This window comes from Thunnus thynnus, chromosome 13 (assembly GCF_963924715.1).
Source record: "Thunnus thynnus chromosome 13, fThuThy2.1, whole genome shotgun sequence".
NCBI lineage: Eukaryota > Metazoa > Chordata > Actinopteri > Scombriformes > Scombridae > Thunnus > Thunnus thynnus.
This window is the reverse complement of record NC_089529.1, coordinates 19359011-19376881: the sequence shown is the minus strand read 5'-3', so window position 1 is coordinate 19376881 and position 17871 is coordinate 19359011. Positions and strand designations below refer to the sequence as shown.

Below are 17871 nucleotides of genomic sequence, written 5' to 3'. Positions count from 1 at the left end.
AAGCAAAGATAATCCATTTACATACATGAAGGCGTGTACGTAACAAAGATAAGCACTGACTCAAGAGGGTGTATATATAGTTCATACTGTAATTACACACACACAGCAACAACAACACCAATTCACTGTATCTCTAATTGTGTGTTCACTAGTTTCCCTATAATAAATTATCTTCAAGTAAACTGACATTTAGCAGTTTCTAATGCATCTGCTGCTCTAATGTTATGTGGCATAGTTGTTTGGTGATCTCTTTTGGTCTACGAAGTGTAATTTTTCCTCAAATCCTTTCAAGTCAAAATATTTATGAGGCACTTTCAACCTAAAACTGCGTCTCTGTGTGAGCGACGGGCAAACACCAGCATGTCTGTGAGAAAAGAGAGTAAATGATTGGCTACCAAGAGGGGTTCACAGGCCTCAAACATGGAAGGACAGGAAAAGGCATGGATGGGATGTTGCAGAGTGCACAAAGGTATTCTGGTAAATGGGTCAAGAGTTTGGCTGTAAATATGGACAAAGTGTGTGGTTCTCTGACATTGGCAGGGAGCCCCTTTGAACAGGAAGTTGGCACAATCGGAGAAGGCTTTGATGTAGTCTACTCGCAGACAAAGGAAAATCTGAGCCAGGGTTTCCATTTCATTAGCAGTATCTGATGTATCTTAGACCCAGTAAAAATCCAGATAATGTAATAGTGTCTTAAACATAAAGTGGGATCATTTGATTAAAGTAAATTACTGTATATACTTGTATGGAGTGAACTCAATGCCTTAAACTTTTACGATGGACCAAAAAGAAAGAGTCAAACCTCCGCCCCTGTTATTTTTATTCTAAGGTTGAGTTTCTACGTGTCTTGAACCAAAAAAGATAAAATTGGTGTCACTAGTAGTAGTAATAGTAAAACTAAATAACAATATATACACCATTTCAGTCATGGACCTTCATCAGGCATAAAATTCACAATATGAATACACCAACATCTTTAAACTTGAGCCACAGGCTGCCACAATTGAATAAGGGGTCAAATCACCTGAGACAGTAAAAAAAAGCCCTAAAATGTGAAAAAAACTATTTATTGACTTTGTATTTTATGTAATATTATATTATACTATTTGCATTTTTTGTATGATGTTTTCTCTTAATGGTTTTGTAGATATTTCCAGTTTGGATATGAGACTAGGGTTGTTTGTTGTCAGATATTCCCTCCCCCTCTCCACTACACGGAACTTCTCTTGTGATAGAAATTACTTTGCATTGCACATCTATTTCTTTTTTCAGTTCCCATTTTTCCATTGTATTCTATAGTGCCGAGTCATTTTTTGATAGGTTGTTTCAGTCTGTGGCTCAAGTATAAAGATGTTGTTGTTTCATATTGTGAATTTGATGCCTGACGAACGTCCACAACGAAACATTGCTTTTCCAGTGAACATGGTGCTGACATTGTGCCAGAATTCAACACTCTCTTTTTCCTATGCACCTGTCTACCAGGTGTACATAGACAACACTTCTACGTGAAAGTTAGCTGAACAGTGAACACATGGACTCACATTCACAACAGGAAGATTATTTTACTCTTTTTCTTCAGTTAAGATGATGTTATACTGTATACAAAACTGATGAACTGAACACCCTCCTGAGATTTGTTGTGTAAGTGCATCATAGATAATTGCTCATCTCTTAAATGGATTTTCCTATTCTTCTTTGCAGTCAAACCGACAGTGATCCACACAGACATGTTTGTCAACAGCATCGGACCAGTAAATGCCATCAATATGGTGAGTAATACTGGAATTTGATGTTAATTTGTCACTCCTGTTATTAATAACCTGCAGCATTTATAACTCAAGGAGAATATTTATTCCTAAATTTATGTTTGACCTGCATCCATCATCAGAGATGTGAGATTATGATTATCCAGATAGTAGATCTCCTCTCTGGGAGCTGGCAGGGATTCAAAGTCTTGCTCAAGCACACTTCAGCAGGGCAGATGCTTGCTGTCATGGAGGATTGGTTGGTCCATCTAATCACTACGTTGCCCCACTGCCCTTGTAGTGTAGTAACACAATGCAGGTGTCAATCAGAAACTTAACAACTGCACTGGTCTTTGCACCACAGTGGATAAAGGCGGTCTGTTTAGTGCATCTGATTGCAGACAGCTTAGAACAACACCTCAAATCTTTAAATTAGAAATATGGTAAACCAGATGTGTTTCTCAACACACAGGCCAGATCTCAAAGTAGCATATGTGCAAACGGCTGTTTGTTGGCAAATCCTAAAATGTTCTTGATTTATACTTGCCAAATCGTACCAGCTATAATCTAAGGTGTCACCTGTTCAAGCTATTTGTGGTTTGTTCAGATAAGGGTACCAATTTGAGATTTTTCTTGGATCTAGTTTGAAAACAAGATATTTTTAGACTTTTATTTCTGTCTGTTGAGAATTGAATTTAAATTCTGTCATAAAAAGCATCTAATGTAAAAACAGTTTTTTTCTCTCTCTTTTTTTGAGTATTATTCCAGTAATCTGTATAAGAACAATAACATTTAACCTTGTAATTAAATGATATATAAGTTAAGTACATTCATCATATTTTCCAAATATTAATATGGGTCCAACAGTAGTTTGTATCAATATCTGAATGGTTGTGGATTTGGTATTTTTGTGACCTTTTACATTTGTGCTACTTTGTCATTTGGAGGACACTTTTATCCAAAGCAACTTACAAGCTTTTCTTCTAGAGCATGACTCTTAATATAACATTTAAAGTAGAAATACAATGAGGCTAAAATCACACTCTCTTTTTAACCACTTCGTTACGTGAAGACATAATAAGCTTGTTATGTCTTTAAAGCCAAGTCTGTTTAGCATTTTGTTATAGCCTATTACTCTTACAAAAATGCACATGACCTTCAGCCAATGTGAGCGGGAGAGATGGCTCCAAAAATCAGTGTATTTCTATTAATCACATTTTTAGAAGTGAAAGTTCTGGAAATGCTGAAATTTAGGTATTCGATTCATGTAGGAAAACCCTTCTCCATGATGCTTTTTGATTATCACTAGTAATGTTGTTACAAATAATAACACAATAACAAAAATGATATAATATATAACTGTCTTGCTGCACTGATGACCAAAAAAGTGTGAGGAAAATATTTTATAGGAAAGAATTAATTAGATAAGTGAGAGTTCCTCACAAATCTCACATCAGCATCACTTCATGTGTCATTGGGCCTCATGCAAGAAGCACTTGTACGAGCAGATTTGTTCTTAAGATGCACGTGCAAGTGATTTAAGAACATTTGTGGTGGCATTCATCAATTTTCTCATACTAAGAATTTTCTCTTAGGTACAAACAAAATTTACAAGTGGTCCAGACCTGTTGTACGTGTCATCAATAGATCATCTCAGGAAAAACACTTGTTTGACTTACACTTATAATGCCCTAATCTCAATTAATTTGGAGTTTATATATGATAACAAAATTAACATAAATTAAATATATAACTGAAACAAACTTGATGCAAAATTAATATTCTGTTTACCATATTATCATTATCTTGGCTACCAATTTACTGAAAGGTTTTTTTGATTTTATGATTTTTATTGCCATATTTTGGACAGCGACTTCTACATTTCAGTAGTTATAGGAAACTTCTCTCACTCTGACAACTGCCTCAGTGTTGCTCTGCAGGTCTCTGTCCAGTATCATTTTGTGTTGAAGCTGACAGTGTTACATCACCTGTAGACTATAATATTCTCTCGTTCATATCTCAGCAACTGTCACATCCCTTGACCACCTCCCATCACGGACTGCTTTGCCTTAGAAAGATGTTTTTTAGCAAGTTCATGTCAAAGCATTCCCTCTTTATTTCTTTATTTCACAGTGCAGAGCTGCTCTGATGACACGTCATTGGCAGGATTCATATTTTCTAATCGCTTTGGGTCTCCAACTACTGACGTGTCTAAATTTACTACGCTTGTGTCTGCTGATTACTCAAAGTTTTACTTACTTGAAGTTTTTTGTGAATGAAACTCGCCCACAAACGGAGCAGAAGATGGAGCCTTATATGGGAATTTTAGAGACATGGATTATGCTAATGATCACATCTCACAACTGTGCACCAACTCATGAACAGGTGGCGTTCATCAGGCTGAAACAAGCGATTTACAACAAGTTCATGCAGTTAAAAGAGTTTGTTGAATCTGACTTGGAGCACTCATACAAGCAAATCTCACAGACAAAAGTAAGAGTTTTAGGATAAAAATATGAGAATGTTCTTGCCTGATGCCCATTGTTTTCTGTTGCACGTCCCTGCTGAGAACCCACTTCTTTTGTAACTCTGCAGAGCAGTCTGCTCTACATGGCGTTCCATTTCAGTTAGTCTTAGCTAAAACACCCACTCTTAATAATTGCAGTCACAGTGAAGTTGGAAGAGAGGCATCGATGGGATCAGTAAGAAAATGTGTTTTTGTGCTCACATTAGAGAGTCTGGGTGCATGCATGGGTGTGTGCGTGTGACGAGGACATTCCCCTGACATGAAAGGTTGACTGATTGCTTCGCATTCATATGTGATCAGCACGGTTGGGCCATCGCATTCACACTATGACATGACAAATGTGGTGAGGTTTGTAGATTTTCCAATGAGCAGAGAATAGACCGATGGTGCGGGGGTGTGCATCTAAGCATGAACACAATTTTAAATTCTTAATTATGTGTTAGGAATCCATGAAATATGGCAAAGTTACAACTCATCTGAGTGTGAGAGAGAGGGAATGGATGGGACAGACTAATAGAGAGAAAGAGAGGGAAAGATCAAGGTTTAAAGAAGAAAAAGAATCATAAATCGATGCTTTGTAGTCACTGGAGCTGAGCAGTTCTTAGATGTGTGCAGCTGTTTGAATTGAAAGAAGTGTAATCACACCCCAGAATGCGGTTAAAGAAAAAAAAAAAAGATGTTTATCCCACTCAGCAGGGCCCAGTTCAAGATACTAAAGCATTCAGTCTTTCTCATTGGATTTGAACTGTCTGTCTGTCCTTTGTGAAAAAGGGATACTGAAAGGATGGGAATGTTGCTGGTGAAAATGTTGTTTTTCAAATCTCGTTTGGGACTCTTTGGCATGGATTTAGGCTTTATTGTTGGGCTAAGCTTTGTCAGGAAGTTAATGCCTCTATGCCCTCTTGCACACAAATCCCCAGATTTTTTTTTTCTCTCTTGCTGTACTTCACTTTGAACCTCAGGGCTCAACCATTCCAAATAACAAAATAAATAAGACTGATAGCTTCCTCTCAGTCACTCTCTCTCCTTTTCTTCCCACATTAGACCACAGCTCACCTTTGCTTGTAGCTATTCGATTCTGCCAATGCCTCTATCGCCTATTTTTCATCCCTCTTATGTATGTTCGAACACGGCTGTCACAAGGACTGAATAGGAGACAGAGGGTTTTGTCAACCTCAGGACAAAGTGCTGCCGAGGCAGCAGGTTATGAGGTTAGATAATACTTGAGCCAAACAATGGGAATTATTAATTGCCCCGTTGAACATTTAATTTTCAGGTTGAGGGCGTCAAGATGGTCTTTTTCAACAGTGCTCTTTAGTAGGGACAAAAGGACTCCTTGGCTTGAATATACACCATCTTGTCTGAGGAAAAGCTGCCTGCAAATGTGTTCCAGCATTTGTTCCACTAGTTTCCACCGACACAGAAAATTTCCCTTCAAAAAGAAGAAACAGTGGATTTTTTCTGCAGCCTAAATTTTGACTAGTTTGTTGCATCTCATATTTGAAAGCTACACAATGGTGACAGCACTGATTTAACATAACAATGTGGTTTGTTTTATCTGTCATCAGGAATACACCATCGACATCTTTTTTGCCCAGACCTGGTACGACAGAAGGTTAAAATTCAACAGCACGATGAAGGTTCTGCGTCTTAACAGCAACATGGTTGGGAAGATCTGGATCCCAGACACGTTTTTCCGCAACTCGAAGAAAGCTGATGCCCACTGGATCACCACACCCAATCGCATGCTTAGGATCTGGAATGATGGGAGAATACTCTACACCCTCAGGTAAAAATTCAGTAATGCCTGAGATGAGATATTAGCAATAGATCATCTGACTTACTAAGGTATTTCTCAACTGCAACCCACCATTTGATTGATCGTGTGACTGGGTGTCAAAATGATTCAACTTACCAGTTATCCCTACTTGAATGTGCTGAGAGGTTATAATGTCATACTTTTTGTTTAAATGCTGGTGTGTCTAAAAAGATAAAAGAGTGCATTAAATAACACATTTAGTGAAAAAAAACCCTTTTTTCCTATTTTGTAATGATGGCTAAGGTAATGGGAAGTTCAAAATCTATTTACATAAGCAATTAATTGCAGTACTTTCAGCTGAACAAAGCACAAAACAACAGATAACAATGAAAATACATGGTAATTGGTCTTGTGTCCACGTTTTGAGCATTTAAAGCTCAACTTAGACAATAGCAACTGTGCAATATTTTATTTTTCATCTTTGTTATTCTTTTATGTGTATATATTTGTTGCCGCTGTGATGCTTCCTTCTCTTACTGGCGTCCACTCCAGCAAAAGCATAGCATGCACTATAGAGGGCATTTGAGATACCCAATGATTTACGGCCTTCTACATAAATAATTCATGGTACTGATTACCCTGAACAAGCCTTGGGCAATTTTAAATTTCAGTAGGGATGGGTATCGTTAGGATTTAGGATATCGATATTGATACTCTTATTGATACTACTCTCCATAGTGAAGTATAAAAAATAAAGTAATTAATAATAAAGTGCAAAAAATAAAAACATGGCATGAAAAGATGTGGAAAGATTCAGCAGTTATTTATTTTCATTTACAAACATAACAGTTAAATTAGAAGTGCTTACAACCAATGCTGTGTCCTGAGTTAATAACTACAGACTTATTTTTATATTGATTACGGCTGTAGTCAACCTAAGAAAATTTTGGTCGACTGAAATTCTACCTACTCCTCAACCAATCAATTGGAGAAAAAAGTTCATGTAATATAAACAAGCCAAGTTAGCCCTCCAAGCTAATCCATGGTAACTAATTAGCAGGTGATATCATGGTGATATCTAGTGTCGGCAACATTTTTTGCCAACACTAGATATCAAACAAAAGCCAGAGTTGCTGTGAGCTGTAAATTCACCACTTCTTAGCAGAAGGCAGAAGATAACGTTATCTCGGAGCCTGACAAGCCCGGTCAAAGCATCTCTTCCTCCGGGCAGCTCTCCTGCTCCTGCCTCCGTCTCAGACTCACCCTGGTCAGCGCCTGTCTCCTCGGTTTGCCACTGGCTGCGCAGCGCTTTCTTCTTCTTCCTTCCCTTTTATGGTGGATGGCAACCGGCATTAAGGTGCATTACAGCCACCCACGCTAGCTATGTTAGAATGAATTAATGTTACATAAATACCAATAGCGGCACCGTTTGTCCAGGAGTTTATCAGTATTTGGGTACTGACCAGTCAGGAATCAGTACCAATTTAGTACCGGTTCTCGATACTCATCCCTAAATTTAAGTATTTTAAATTTGACAGTATTAGCGTGAAGGAAATCTGTCTTACAGAATGAAGCAGGAAGTTGTCTGTGACAAGGAACAACATTAGAGCTACATTGCCCTGAACTGATGTTTTTAGGTGCTCTTGCATGGAGTGTATGACTTAAAAGGAAGTTTTTTTTTTTTTTTTAATTTACCTACTGTATTATTTCATTAGTTTGAGTTTCTGAAATGCTTGGGAAGCTTTTTTAAGTAGTATAAATACTATAGTAATTATTAATATTGTTTTATAGTCTAATGACCTTTTCTTGCCTGAGAGCTTGATATTGGAAGATTATTATAGCCTACCAAGGAAGCACTGATGGGTCAGAACTGCTAGACTATTTTTGCCTTTTAGCCCCCAATTATAAAATTATGGGTTGCTCAATAATAGCCGGACTACACACTGTTTGTAAGTCTAAAAGCCGTGGCACTAACCAGTAATATGTGAAGTGTGTAAAACAGGAGGGTAGATTAAAGGGAAATATTGACTGTGCTTATTATCATGTTTTGCTTGCCATCATAAATACAGCGGATGATTACACTGACACTGCAATATATCATCAGTGATAAGAGAGAAAGTGAACTCTTCTGGACTCAATCAAGCCATGATGGATGTTCTCCTATGCAGAACACTACCCCTCCACTTCATTAATTTGTTAAGGAACTCAAAATTTAACCACTGGTTAATTAGGATGGCCGCTGTGATTCGGAGGACAATGATACATGACAATAGCGAGTGCATGGATGAGTAAAGTCATTTAAGGTCATTCTCTCATTAAGGGGAAGTTTAATGACTTTGCCTTCAAACTCCCTCAAGTGTGAAAAGAAGAGATGGATGTGTTGCTGTGAAAAACATCAATTTAGTTTTATGAAATTTTAATTAATAATGCCTTGTGTTGATACTCATAAGGTTAGGGGTTTATTTCAGACTTTTCCAACACTCTCGTCAATGTAAACTACATACTGTTTAGATTGTTTTGGGTTTTTTTCAGTCAGTGTCAGTGGATCCAAATATTGTGTCTCTGCAGGTTGACCATCGACGCCGAGTGCCAGCTTAAACTGAACAACTTCCCAATGGATGAGCACTCATGTCCCCTGGAGTTTTCAAGCTGTAAGTTTGGCCATATGCTGATATCCTACTGTCATACCCTTCCCTCTCTTCTTCCGTTTCATCCCAAACACACGCACACACACTGCGGCCAGGAACAAGCCACATATGAGCGTAACAAAGACATCATTTAAGGAACCATTATGCAACAGGCCAAGGGATGAAAGGAATTCAAGCTGCAGTAAAGCCTTAGGATTTATTTCAGAACACTCCAATCTCCTGAAAAACAATCATGAGTCATGTGTTTACTTAGGTTTAACAGATGTATGCACATATCAAAGTATGTATGCAAACAGTATATTTTTTATTGCTTTAACAGAAAGCAAGTCTAAAATGGTGATTGCTTGATATATATGAATATGTTACATGAAAGATGTGACTAAAAACATTGGTCCATCCATTCATTCATTCGTATTGTGCACTGGCATTCAGTAAATGGATTTAATAATAGATGTCTAATTCCCACTCGACTACAGGCAACAGACTGATTGATTTTCCTACACTTTGTCAATACTGTTCTGAAGACATTTCAAAAAGTGACAAGTCCAAATGAGTCACCCCCTCCGTGTGAGGAGTGCATTGAGGGTAAGTTATGCTAATGAGGCCGCTATGGATCTACAGAGCGATGCACCATGGGATATTCTCCAGAGAGATCTCTTCCTAAATAGCTCCAGAGCAACAAGAAAAAGAAACCCGGGGGTAGTGGGCCTAAAAATGGAACAGAAGCATTCATTTAAATTTGATGAAAGCCATGGATGTTTTCAGAACTTCGAAAATCGCTTGATGTACAGTACATGAGCTCAATCTCAGAAGCAGCGGGAGGAGCAGTGTGTGGCATATTTCCTCAAAACGTGGCACAGAGCAATGAAGCATGGGGCATTTTCCAGTGCAGCTTCTTCTGCAGTGGTTTCAACAGTGGCCAGATGAGAGTGGATCACAGTGTATTACATTGAATAATTTACAGATCTCTTCATACTTTGCACATGATACAGTATATTATTTCTTACTTATCTGACAACACAGCTAAGTGTTCTTCCACAGTGAATTCATGACATTGCACTGCAAGAACATTGTTGTTCTAGCTTCCTAAAAGGAGACTGAATCAATAAAATGTCCTGGATGCACTGCCAGCAAAAGAGCAGTCTGCCTGCCTGGCTGGCTGGCTGTAATGTGGCAAATGGGCAGATTCTTCCATCCTCTGCTCCTCTGAGGTCCAATATTACTGGATGTCAGAGAGCACTTTAGTCATAAAGCCATTTAAAGTTTGCAGCAAGGAAAGTACATGTGCATTATTCAAGCCACTCCCTCTATGGCTGACGGCACAGCTCATCACTAAACTGAAGACCATTACAGTCAGACTTCACCACCTGTACAGGGCAACATTTAGTCAGGTCCGTTCAAAGGATACAGAGCGCAATTCCAAATCCAACTTGCTACCAGACAGAAATTCAATACTAACTACTATGATTTGATTATGATATTGCATCTGCACATCTAAGTGAATCAGTACAAAAAAGGTAAGATTACCATTGTGATTCTCACCACCAGAGAGCATACACTTGGGGTAATAATATTACTGCAATCAAACTCGCAGCTATTGATGGATCAATTTTGTAATTTTTGCTTTTAAGTCAGCATGGTGTTACAGAAAAGAATAAGTTTTCTCCCCACAGATGGACTGGATATTTTGTCAACATGTCGTGCAGGAGTCTGTTATGTAATGGTTCTTTCATGAAACAGTTTATTTGCAAGCTAGCTGACTTTATGGGTATGGATTTGTCTGAAATAAAATAGACAGTGCTCGACATTTTCATTTTTTTTATATTGAAATGTTCTGCACCATTTCGTTTTAGACGATATTTTGTTGTATAGCAGCGAGTACATCTGTGGAGTCAAGTCTGAAGATATTTCCCAAAAGGGAAAAATGGTACTCTTCAACAAACATTGTGTGATGTTTGCACCGAACTTCTTTATTCTTCTCTCCTCAGCTAAGCTCCATGTCATTTTAACTGTGTTCTCTTCTGTTCAGATGGCTACCCCAGGGAGGAGATTGTGTACAAGTGGAAAAGGAGCTCAGTGGAGGTTGGGGACATTCGCTCTTGGAGGCTTTACCAGTTCTCCTTTGTGGGTCTGAGGAACACCTCTGAGATTGTCAGGACTGTCTCAGGTAAGAAAAACATTGTTTCTTTTGTTTTTTTTTTGGTTTGTTTGTTTTTTTAACTCGTCTTAGTTATTCGGAAAACAATTGATTGAATACACACCCTGCTAGTGACACTGGGCAGATGTGTGTGTGACAGAAGTGATTTTAGAACATGTCAGGGTTGCAATGGGATTGGGATTCCAAGGGTGCTGCATGACACAACATTCATGTTGGGAATGATGTATTTAATCTGATGTGGGCAAGAGCGTGCAGGCAGCATCATCCTCTGGTGATGAGCATAGAGAAATTTCATATATGAAAACTTGAGAGGCATTACTATTATCAGGCTCACACAACTATACATTGCATACCTCCAACTGTGTTACCAAATAAAGTTGAATCTCTCTTTCTCTCAAAATTGCAAATGTTTTAAATCCACTTTTAGTTATAAGTAGAATCCATAAGGTTTCCTATGTCTCATTGGACAGATGGACAGATAGAGTTTCAACAGAGCTGGCAGGGTGGGATGGTCACATTTACAGGAGCTATAGATTTATTGTGAGGACTGGATAACATTATTCCAAAATGACATACCATTTATTTCATACAAAGATCACTCATTCTTTCCCACATGTATGAATGACACAAAAATACTGTTTTCATAAAATTCTCTTTGACTTTCATAATTCTGGATATGATGGTTCCAATTATGATCATTTAAAAGGCAATTTTGAATGTGCGTGATATTTTTTGCTTAGTTTCACACCCACTTCTTACATAATTTATGTATTTTTAACTATTTCCGACCCAGAGTACACCTACAGTACAGTTTATGGACGCTACTCACGCTACAATTGTCCCTTGCAGACATCCATTTTCTTAATGTAAAGCTTATACTCTGTTCCATATTCTATAGGTAGCATGACTGCTGAGAATGATTCTCCTGAAAGTAATGCACAATGTTGATTAGGTATACATGTCCATTTTTACAGCCTTTGTTTACAAAATAGAAATATTAGATTAGATTCAGATGTCCTATATGCCATTGAATTACACAAAGGAGTGACGGAATATATGCATCATTTATACCACATTTTTTATGGTGTACTGGCTGGATTCCATTAAAAACGATGCAGGAATATGAATGTTTGCTTGAGGAAAAACAGCTGCTTTCCCTGGACATTGTTGATGTTTTAGAAAAGGGCCAGAACTGTGTTTGTATGCATATGCTTGTTTGTTTATGTTTATATTCATGAGATGTCTGTAAGTAATGTATGTAATGTTCTGCATGGAAATGTATGTATTCTCAGTGTGAATCAAAGAAAGGCTGCCAGAGATTAACTTTGGCCAAAGGACAGTTCATCCTCATTAGATCAGCTCCATTATCCAGAGGAACTGGAAGTTTTTAAATAAGGTTATGTTATTTCAGTACAAATAAAAGATCCCTTCATAAATCCCACAGTTTAATTGCTTAGAAAGAAATACGGCCATTTCAGCTTTTTTTTTCTTTCTTTTTTTTGTCTAAACTTGCAGCTTTAGAAATAATTTAAAAAGAAAATCTGTCGTACAATATGTAGGTGGTGATGTTTTTTCTTTTGTAACTCCTTGTAAATTCTTCTTTTTATGAGATACTCAGTTCATTCCAGTCTATGTGTTATGTGAGTATTGATCAGAGGGTTGTGGATGCTCTTTGGCTGTATGCCATCTGTTTAGAATATGGGCTTGGAAGGCTACAGAAAGAAAAGGTCATTGTATCAGACATGTGGCGGTAGGGTCATTATTCTTGCTATCGTTTGCAGATCAGTATGTCAAGTCATTTGTTTCCCTTGAAGTAGATAGCTAATTAAATAGGGAAGTAGTAAAATGAGAGAACTATACCTTATTTATACAGCCTGTTGACAACAGTTTTAAATGCTAATAGTTTTTAAAACTGTGTTTAGTGTGCTGTGCTTTATCTGTTTTTAGATGTGGGTGTGTAAGGTGTCTACGTTTTAGAAAGTTTGTAACATGAGTTTTATGTCTCCAATTTTTGGGGGTACCAGTAAGTAACCAGTGTATAAACCTTTGTCTTTGTCCAGTTGATTACATAGGTATGGACATTATTGGCAAAATAATGGTTCTTTCATGAAACAGTTTATTTGCAAGCTAGCTGACTTTATGGGTATGGATTTGTCTGAAATAAAATAGACAGTGCTCGACGTTTTCATTTTTTTTTATATTGAAATGTTCTGCACCATTTCGTTTTAGACGATATTTTGTTGTATAGCAGCGAGTACATCTGTGGAGTCAAGTCTGAAGATATTTCCCAAAAGTTTGTAACATGAGTTTTATGTCTCCAATTTTTGGGGGTACCAGTAAGTAACCAGTGTATAAACCTTTGTCTTTGTCCAGTTGATTACATAGGTATGGACATTATTGGCAAAATCTTCTCAAGGATGACAACTACAGTACATAAAATTGAACTGGGGTGTGTCAATTAAAGTGGGAACCACACAGTGTGTCCATGTGAGGTTTTTGGATGATGCAGCTGTAGTTCAGTATGTACGTGTACAGCTAACTTAATAGGAGTTAATAACATCAGTGGGTAGTAGTGGGACAAATAAATAGTGCTCTCTTATGATCAACAGTTAAGATGGAGGTAATATTGCGTTTGGAGTGTTTACTGAGAGTGTAATAGCTGTTACGCCTGTTAGGTAACCCAGTACTCTATGATGGTGACAAATAAAAACATCATGAATCATCAGCTTTTACCAAACATTAATTTTAGATCAAGCAAGGTTTGATCACAGTATCAGATTTCACGATGCATATTTTTCAGAGGTAGCCGACAAAACCAGCTCTTTCAGAAATGCACAGTAACACACTTGTATGCACTCGTGCACAAAGAAGCCATGGGAGTAACTGAATTCAGCCAATCGTCTGTAATTTGCCACAGTTCAACAGAGTGTCACTGCAATGTAATGCTCACGGACATCCATACACACACAAGGAGGTAGAGAGAGTGCATGACCAAATGTTTGGACTGCAGTGGGGCGAGTTGATTAAAAAAAAAACCAAAAAACAAAAAAAAACCCATGCTTTTAAATTTTCTTTTTTTCTTTTTTAATCAAAACAGTTTTCAAGTGACAACATGCAATCTGTGTAGGAGGACGGGCTGTAGCGGAGAATTTGTACTGCCCTCTGACTCTCTCTCTCTCTCTCTGATCTGGTTTGTTATTTCCACAAACAGCCATCTGCTCTCTTGTCAGAGCAGAGAACCTTGACTGTGGCTGAGAGATCTCTTGTCTCATTTTGCAGTCAGTTTGGGTATCTGACCTGCTTCAAGATTCATGAACACAGCATCTGTCCTCAAAAAGCAGTCAGTTAGAGCCTTATTACCTAGTCATCAAGTACTCGCCATGCAGCAAGTCAGTGCTGCTGCAACGTGTGCTAGAAATATAGGAATATTCCTTAATATGCTGCATCATCACCAGCTCCTTTTATGCATTTTAAGTGTAGAAAAACCTGAGCAGTTGTACTGGTGATTTAGATCTTTTAGTTTTACTTTTTTGATCACTGAGACAGCAAATCCACTCATTTGACAGAATTTTAATTTCTCTGCAGTGAATTCAATAAAAATCCTGTTTAGGGTTGACATCATATAAATGAAGGGTGCTGTAATGGAAGTTTTTAAAGACCTATGGTTTTATATATATGGCTTTTACATTTAATTCATAATTTTGTCATCTATCACCTATATTCTTTTATTTTCTTCTTTTTTATTTAATTACATGTTAATGCATGTGTAACTGTTACCAAGCATTGTGTTTACTGTTATAATCTGTTATATTTAATATACATTATTATTATTGTTTTGTTGCTGTTGTTTTTGGAGCTTAACCCCGAGTGAAGCTTGGTCATTACACTGCCCCTGTATTGACTGCTGAATTCTCCAATCTTGAAGGACTTCTGCTAGTAGGGGACTGTCGACTATAGTGCAGAGAGATTTTCCTTCAACCACATGACCCTGAGGTCAATCTCTCATCTCAGCATCTGCTGGTGTGTACCATACTCAGCTGTCTATGTATGAGCAACACACTGAATCTCTGCCAGCTCCCGGGTTCTTCGTCCTGCCTGTATCGAAGGGCAAGTTGGAAAGTTACAGTTAGTTCTATCTCACACAGGCTCCGCCCCCCACTGGACTCTATGGGTACAGTGGGTGGAGCCCAAATAATGAACGCCCTGCCGCAACATCAGACATCAGCCCCACTGATCCTGACCGGCTAAAGGTTAGTCACTGCAGCCCACCTACTTCTTATAGCCTAAGCTGCCTCAGCAGAGAAGTAGGGGGCCCCAGCCAACCCAGATAGCATACAACTGAACTGAATGAGGCCTAACAGCCTAACCTCGCAGGGGTCCAATGTTAAGCAGCAGACCCTCTGCACACCTCATTCCCCAGGTCATCAAGGAGCATGGGGAAAAAATGCAGGTGTGAGGCCAGAGGGGGGTCAGGCTAAACACAGCTGACACACACCCACCCTTTTCACCAGTCTTGAGTTCTTCCAGTGAGCACAGACCGTGAAAGGGAGCCTGACATGTCCAAGAGATAGAACTGTATGAACGCACAGGGCATAGACCACGATACTGCCGTGCATACAGTATTTCCTAAACACTTATCCCACTAAACAAGGCCGCCGACGCTGTCACGCTGCATGTAGAGTGTGCAAGGACCATAGTGGGAGGGTCTCTTCCCACCTGCCTATAGGCTTGGGAGATGCACTCACAAAGCCACTTAGCAAGGCGTTTCTTGGATAGGGCTTTACCAGCCACATCATCCCCATAACACACAAACAGCTGCTCTGTGCGTCTGATGGGGGCTGTGCGTTCAACATAGCATGCTGGTGCAGATCAGTGGGCAAACTCACAGTAGCTGAAGAGAAAAAGATGGCAGACAGTAGTGATGCTGCCTTATATACTGTTGGTTACACATGTATTCAGGTAGGCACGTCCTGATTAGCTGGCTATGTTTATGCAAATTTCAGTGGGCAAATACGTGTGCGTGATTGGGGGAGAGTATTACCCATTGGAGGGCTCTGCTTATGCTAATAGAACTAGGGTTACAATATCATAACCTTTGTTACAGTTAAAAGCGAACATAATTATTTCAGTTCAAGCACAACACTAAATTACCATCAGTTAAACTGTGTTGAAAATGGTCAGGTGAGGCAACAGAGGGCCACATAATGGTAAGCTAAGCAGACAGGCAGGTAGGTGAACTGGCCTGATCCAGACAATGATGACTGTAGTAAATAGCCAGAGGAAGAGATTCCCTCTCATTCTATGAGACAAGCCAGTCTCTCCCAGGCTCAACGTGTCACAGCACTACTCTCCCACATTCATGTATCTGTGCTCATATTCTCGCAGTAAAAAAAAAAAAAAGGATGATACAAAAGTGATGTATGATTAAAGAACGATTGAGTGATATTGTAATGACAGGGGGCTGGGGGTTGACATGCCATCTGCTGCTCTGATGCATTTGCGTTGTAGTTTTTTTTTTTTTTTTTTTCATAAAGGCTATGTCTGTTATTTGGTTTCCCTTCTCTCCCTCAGCCAGTGTCCAAAGGCTTGGTCTCTCAACATGTCACTTCACATCAGGGCTGCCTGTAGTGCCTGGAAGCCTATACCTGCATTTACAAAACAGACACACACATGTACACACAAATTTGCATGCACGCACACACTCTCAAGCCTAGAACAGGAAAACAAAAAGAAAACATTAAAACATTCACCGCTGCTTATGACGAGCAAGGACCCTTGAAAGGACACCGGTGCACAGAATAGGAAGAACATGAAAGAGATGCAGAGGATTTGGGTGTAGGACAGTCGAGGCGCTAGGTAAACAGCTAATGTTGTTGTTAAGTTAACCTCAAAGTTAACCCCTCTGTGAATGGGTTAAGCTTGATGCTGGGAGCTGTGTTCTCAACCCATCTGCCAGGCTGGAGTTGAGCAATGATCAGAAACATCATAGTGCAGACAAGGACAGAGAGAAAAGAAAGAGACAGCAGGGGAAAAAAGAAAAGGGGACAAATCATAGGGAAAGGTGAAGGGAATAAAATTGTACGGGATGGTAGTTTTTTGCATTTTATTCGTCTTGCAAAGGAAAATGACAGAACAGAATCCATGTTAGTGTATAATGATGTGAGGCCATGAGCAAAATATGTGAATTTATGTATTTTATGTAGTAACAATATAAGCAACATGATATGACATTGCACCCCCGTTGGCTATTTTTTGAAAGCAAACAATCAGAAAATAATAAATGGATTGTTACCCTCTCTAGGTTATGTTTCAGAATTTGACCCTGCTCAGTTTGTGTCGGCAAAGTATCTGAAGTAATATATATATGTGTGTATACACAGTATGTATGTATATATGCAGTGTTGTAGGTGCAGTGACTTGAAATTGCTAATACACTTTCGGTGCTTAACAGAGCTAAATCTGTTTGGGGTTTTTTTGTTTCTTTTTTTTTTTTATGTACACCAGTTTTCTTCTGACAACAGTGGTTGTGGCTGCATGCATACATTAAAGGTACAAGCGCTTGACAGATGGAGGGGAGATAAAAGAAGATTCAATGTAAGTGGACAACTAAGATGGACGAGTGATTTGTTTTACCAAGAAATGGGTGATTAGTCTTTTTTGTCCAACTCCACTGATTAATGTAACCAGCGTGGTGCATTTACATGATCAAATACTATCGCAGCCGTCTCTCCGTGGTCGTTACCCATCTTCCCTGCACATTAGTGGAATAAATTAGCTAAAAAAAGCATTGCTTGTATGGAAAGGTGGCTTTTCCTTCCGTGCATAAAAGGAGTCGATGCCATTTGCTGTCTTTCTTTCTTGTTTTGCAGCTAGCCTCACCTCTTTCAGCAGTGAACTGTGATGGTTTGAGCAGGACATGAGGTAGTTAATTTGCTGCCCTTTTAAATGAGCACTAATATATGCTATGTGTATCAGCCAGTGGTACATAACAGTGTGTGTTTAGCAGGATTCAGCTGAGTTCAGAGTGCTTTGGT

General features: G+C 38.8%; 1 protein-coding gene and 1 long non-coding RNA gene across 5 annotated transcripts in view; one reads left to right on the top strand and one right to left on the bottom strand.

Annotated features, from left to right (window-relative positions):
• Positions 1 to 17871, bottom strand: part of LOC137195853 (uncharacterized) — a 198116-nt gene that overhangs the window by 109224 nt on the left and 71021 nt on the right. The gene's annotated exons all lie outside the window — the stretch shown is intronic.
• Positions 1 to 17871, top strand: part of gabrg2 (gamma-aminobutyric acid type A receptor subunit gamma2) — a 55555-nt gene that overhangs the window by 17135 nt on the left and 20549 nt on the right. For all 4 annotated transcript variants that reach the window (XM_067608506.1, XM_067608505.1, XM_067608504.1 and 1 more), the window contains exons 3-6: positions 1702 to 1769; positions 5841 to 6061; positions 8600 to 8682; positions 10709 to 10846. In XM_067608506.1, coding sequence (XP_067464607.1) covers positions 1702 to 1769; positions 5841 to 6061; positions 8600 to 8682; positions 10709 to 10846 — 510 coding nt within the window. The remainder of the gene's footprint in view (positions 1 to 1701; positions 1770 to 5840; positions 6062 to 8599; positions 8683 to 10708; positions 10847 to 17871) is intronic.